Source organism: Papaver somniferum, chromosome 2, assembly GCF_003573695.1.
Source record: "Papaver somniferum cultivar HN1 chromosome 2, ASM357369v1, whole genome shotgun sequence".
In the NCBI taxonomy this organism is placed as follows: Eukaryota; Viridiplantae; Streptophyta; class Magnoliopsida; order Ranunculales; family Papaveraceae; genus Papaver; species Papaver somniferum.
Window position 1 is genome coordinate 67055077 of NC_039359.1, and position 4146 is coordinate 67059222.

A 4146-nucleotide genomic window follows, 5' to 3' on the forward strand; every position below is an offset into this window, starting at 1 on the left:
AACACTTAGAAGAATTTTATTAAGTTTAGAAATCAATACAAAGAAGTAAATTAAAACCCTTAACTTGGGGAGAAAACAACTTTCTCTCTCTTAAAGTTCTAACTCTACTACATAGTGAAGGACAACTAATAAAGCCCCTATTTTCGGATCTGACGTCTGATGTCTTCGGGCGTTTACATTTGGATCTTCTCGCACATGCTTTTGAAACTTCGCACTGATTTCACACTTTACTCGTGACCTTATGATGTCATCATCCTCGTCATCCGGAATACACAACATGCGAGTACGTTCGCCCCCTTATAATAGGATCCCTTCGCATGATATCTATGGCTGCGATATTTAACCCCTACACGACAACACTTGATTTACACAAAAGATGCCTTTGAGAATACATTGGTTTGCTTTACAAACTAAAACAACTAATTCACAACTCCAGGGCAGAGCATGTGCCCTACCCAAAAGTAACTTTATGTTAAGATTTCTCACATTTGCCCATAGCCCCATTTCAATAGGATTGAACTCGAGATTTCATGAGTTGGGCTTTGATTATTCAACAGTCTATCATTCAACTTGCCCACAGTTAAAGTCCGCTAGAAAATAATCTTTTGGAGTCCCTCCCAACTTCTAACGGTGGGTGCCAAAATCTATGAAAAAGCAAAACATCCCCTAGTTAGCTAGTGTTAGACTGATACACCCCCTAAGAAAATCGGTACCTCCGTTAGTAACGTTGCTCTTCTCTTTGTGTTTTTTTCCTATCGGGCTCGGCCCCAAAGAGAACACACTCACACTCACAGTCCCAGTCTCACTCTCTCTCTATCCAACCTTCTAAACGAACCCAAATTGCGTTACTCTTCTGCCATAATCACAGTAAGTATTCATTTCTCTGTATTTTCCCGCACAACTATTTGATATCACATTTGTTATTTAATCTTCATTTGATACTCCACCTCTTATTGAAATTTTGCTAAGAGCTCATAGAACTTCTAAAACTTGGGTTTATAGCATATCAACTGTTTGTATTATTTCCCCAACAAAATTCTAGTTATTAGTCTGAAGTCTCATGTTAATTTGTCTGTTTTAGATATCCATTGCATTTGATAGACTTCAACTGAGGCAGACTAGGAGTGACAACTTACAAGTGAAGCTTTCGTACGGTTTTATGTTATACAACCAAGTAACCAACCATTTGACATTGCGAAATCGAGAACCATGCTTATCCTGAACTCTTGTTCTTTACTGCATACATGTCCAAAGCTTATTTTGTTTGGCAACCGGAAAGTCCAGTTTTCTGCAGCTGTTTCTGTTACTCTTCCTTGTTATACTCAAACAAGGACATCTCTCTTAGTTGCTAAAGCAGAGCGAAATGATAGAAGTAAAAACCATGAGTTTCCGATAGATATTGAAGCATTTGATGTTGATGATGACAATGAGATACGTAATAATGAGTTCCCGCCCCACCCTAAGTTTATGGAGGGCTCAGGGGGAAAGGAAGAGACAGATTATGACCGAGACCCTGAGTTTGCAGAAATTCTAGGTGATTTGTTGGATAACCCGGATAAGGCACAATCTCGTGTAAGCTATCCCAATTAACTTTCCACCTTCTCTTGAAATTATTTTTTGTTGTTTTTGCCTTAATTTTTTGTTTTTGGTTCTGCGTGATTAAGAGACTTGTATACAGATGGCGTAGTTCTTATTTGCTTGTCTTGATGGTCTTGTTTAATTGTTTGTATCTAGGTGGAGGAAAGAATAAGGAAGAAAAGAAACAAAGTATTGCAGGCCAAGACTGGTTCTGCAGTACCCATGAAAGTAACATTCAATGGGTAAGTTCAGGCACTTGTTTTATCATTTATGATCTACTGTGTAATTGGTTCTCTTAAGAATTTACTGAACGTCTCTTTACTATTTCCATTGCACTAACATACTTTCACGGCTGTTATGTGCCAGATTTGATTTTTCAAGCTCTTACATTTGGTTTGAATTCTACAATGCTCCTCTACCAAGTGATGTTTCCTTAATTTGTGATGTAAGTGGATCAGTTAGGCTTGACATTGACTTACCTTGTAATAAAATTCAGCAATAATGTAGTTATGATTTGTACACAGACAATTAGATCATGGCACATTGTTGGACGCCTTGGTGGATGCAATTCCATGAACATGCAGGTAGCTTTGCTTCAGGCGCTCAGTTGACCACCTTTTTGGTCATTATCTCCTGCATTTATTAGTGGTTGTTCTTATAGTGTGCACATTACAATCAAGAATTTCCTTTTTGTTTCTGATACTTGCAGTTGTCACAATCTCCCATGGATAAAAGACCAACTTATGATGCCATACGAGGAGCCAATTTGTCACCAACCACATTTTACAACATTGGGGACTTTGAGATTCAAGATAATGTAGCGCGCATCTGGTATGTCTCTTACTTTTTGATATCCTTTACGAATTGTTTTCATCTTCCTAGTTCATTCTTATAGCATCCGAACTATCATTCATTGTCCTTGAAATTGCGTATTTTCTTACGACTGTACTGATTTTATACCGCAGGATGGATATCGGTACCAGTGAACCATTGCTTTTAGATGTCTTTATAAATGCCTTATCCCAGATAAGCTCTGAGTATGATTCCTAACTACCTTCTGTTTCAGTTGTGCATATTGTTTTGGTATCATAAAACAGATCAACAATTATAACATGCCAGGCTTTTCTGTGGATTGATTGGTTTTCTGAATATCTCTGAACTCGATATAACGTGCTTTTCTTTTTCTGAACAGTCACATTGGAATTAAGCAATTAGTATTTGGTGGATCTGAATTCGAGAGCTGGAAAGAGAATCTGACATCAGAAGCTGCAGGTTGCAGTGTTCACAAGATCTAAACTAATATGAGTAGGTAGGTTTAGGTGGGGAAAAGAAATGATTATAGAATATGTTAGCTATATGTATCATTGTAGTAGGCCATATACACATCGAAGGATGGTTATAGTTGGATATCTTTGTAAAGCTCATTTTTAGTATGCATGCTTAAACTCGTAAGTTTCGTTATCGATTAAAAAGAAGAACAAAAAAAATTTGGTTTCCCTTGGTAAATTTTCTTTTTTCTATCAACAATATACAAGATTATATTGAGAAAAAAAAGAGGAGCTTAAAAAAAATACAAGCGAGAGAGGATCATTTCTCATCTTGCCTAAGCAATGACAGAAACAACAAAGAAAGGCCAAGGCCTGGACTTACAGCAGACAAAGGGATATAAGAAACGATAAAAACCACGGAGTTAACACTTTTCACAAAGAACACACTTGATTGAAGGATATTACTTAGTTTCTCGATCCAAATGCCGTTTTCCAGGAATCTCTCACTTTCGGCATGTTACGTTGTATAATCTTCATTGCTGCGCTCTTTCTGGTTGTTATATATTTGCCGATTTCTTGTTGTTGCTGGAGCAGTGTTAGTTTGTTGATTTTTTGTTGTTGTTGGTCTGTTACCAGTTTCGGGAAGAACAGAGGGCCAATGTGCCGACCAACCACCTCACTTGGTGCGACGGACACGATGATCAAAACAAAGAGAACAGCTGTAATCAAAACACTTGTGAAACTTTTATCCATGATGGCTTTCTTGTATTCTTCAATCTACTTTGATGATGATTAATGTTTGTTCAATGCAAATGTTGTATATGTTTTTATGTATGGAAAACACCATAGCTTTGCATCTCATTATACATCAATAAGGTACCCACATCTTTGGTCGATTATAGTTATCAAATCTTGTCAGGTAACAGTACAGATTTCATTTGAAAACATGAGATACAATATTACAGCTTTGAAATAAAACTTAAATAGTATTGCTGATCAAAAGAGGTGCCCACGTCTTCAACGTTGCTAATCATGCTTCAGAAAAGAAACGTCCTTCATAGGGTACCGATTGTGTTTTGTCATACATGAACTTTGTTGCACCCCCAAGAAAATTGGTACTCCCAGTTAGCAGCTCATCACGTCTGAGCTCTTATACAAAGTAAATGAGTCTGCCTCACGCTTCAGAAAAAAAGAAAAACCAAAAAATGAGTCTGGCTCCTCTACACCATCAATTAAGTGCCTGAACTCTGGGCAGATACTGGCATTTCCAGCATATGCTGCATCCACAAAGGATCGTTCA

At 37.5% G+C, this 4146-nt stretch overlaps 1 protein-coding gene across 2 annotated transcripts; it reads left to right on the forward strand.

The window, feature by feature from the left end:
• Positions 1–724: 724 nt before the first annotated feature.
• Positions 725–3700, forward strand: LOC113353452. 2 transcript variants are annotated; one of them, XM_026597051.1, is made up of 9 exons: positions 725–867; positions 1082–1572; positions 1735–1820; positions 1945–2023; positions 2103–2162; positions 2288–2409; positions 2544–2615; positions 2771–2887; positions 3483–3700. In XM_026597051.1, the coding sequence occupies exons 2-8, from the start codon at positions 1210–1212 to the stop codon at positions 2871–2873; spliced, it is 885 nt and encodes a 294-aa protein (XP_026452836.1). In that variant the 5' UTR covers positions 725–867; positions 1082–1209; the 3' UTR covers positions 2874–2887; positions 3483–3700. The 2 variants fall into 2 exon arrangements, with proteins under 2 accessions (XP_026452836.1, XP_026452835.1); XM_026597050.1 differs by lacking the exon at positions 3483–3700 and having other exon boundaries at positions 2771–3030.
• Positions 3701–4146: the final 446 nt, after the last annotated feature.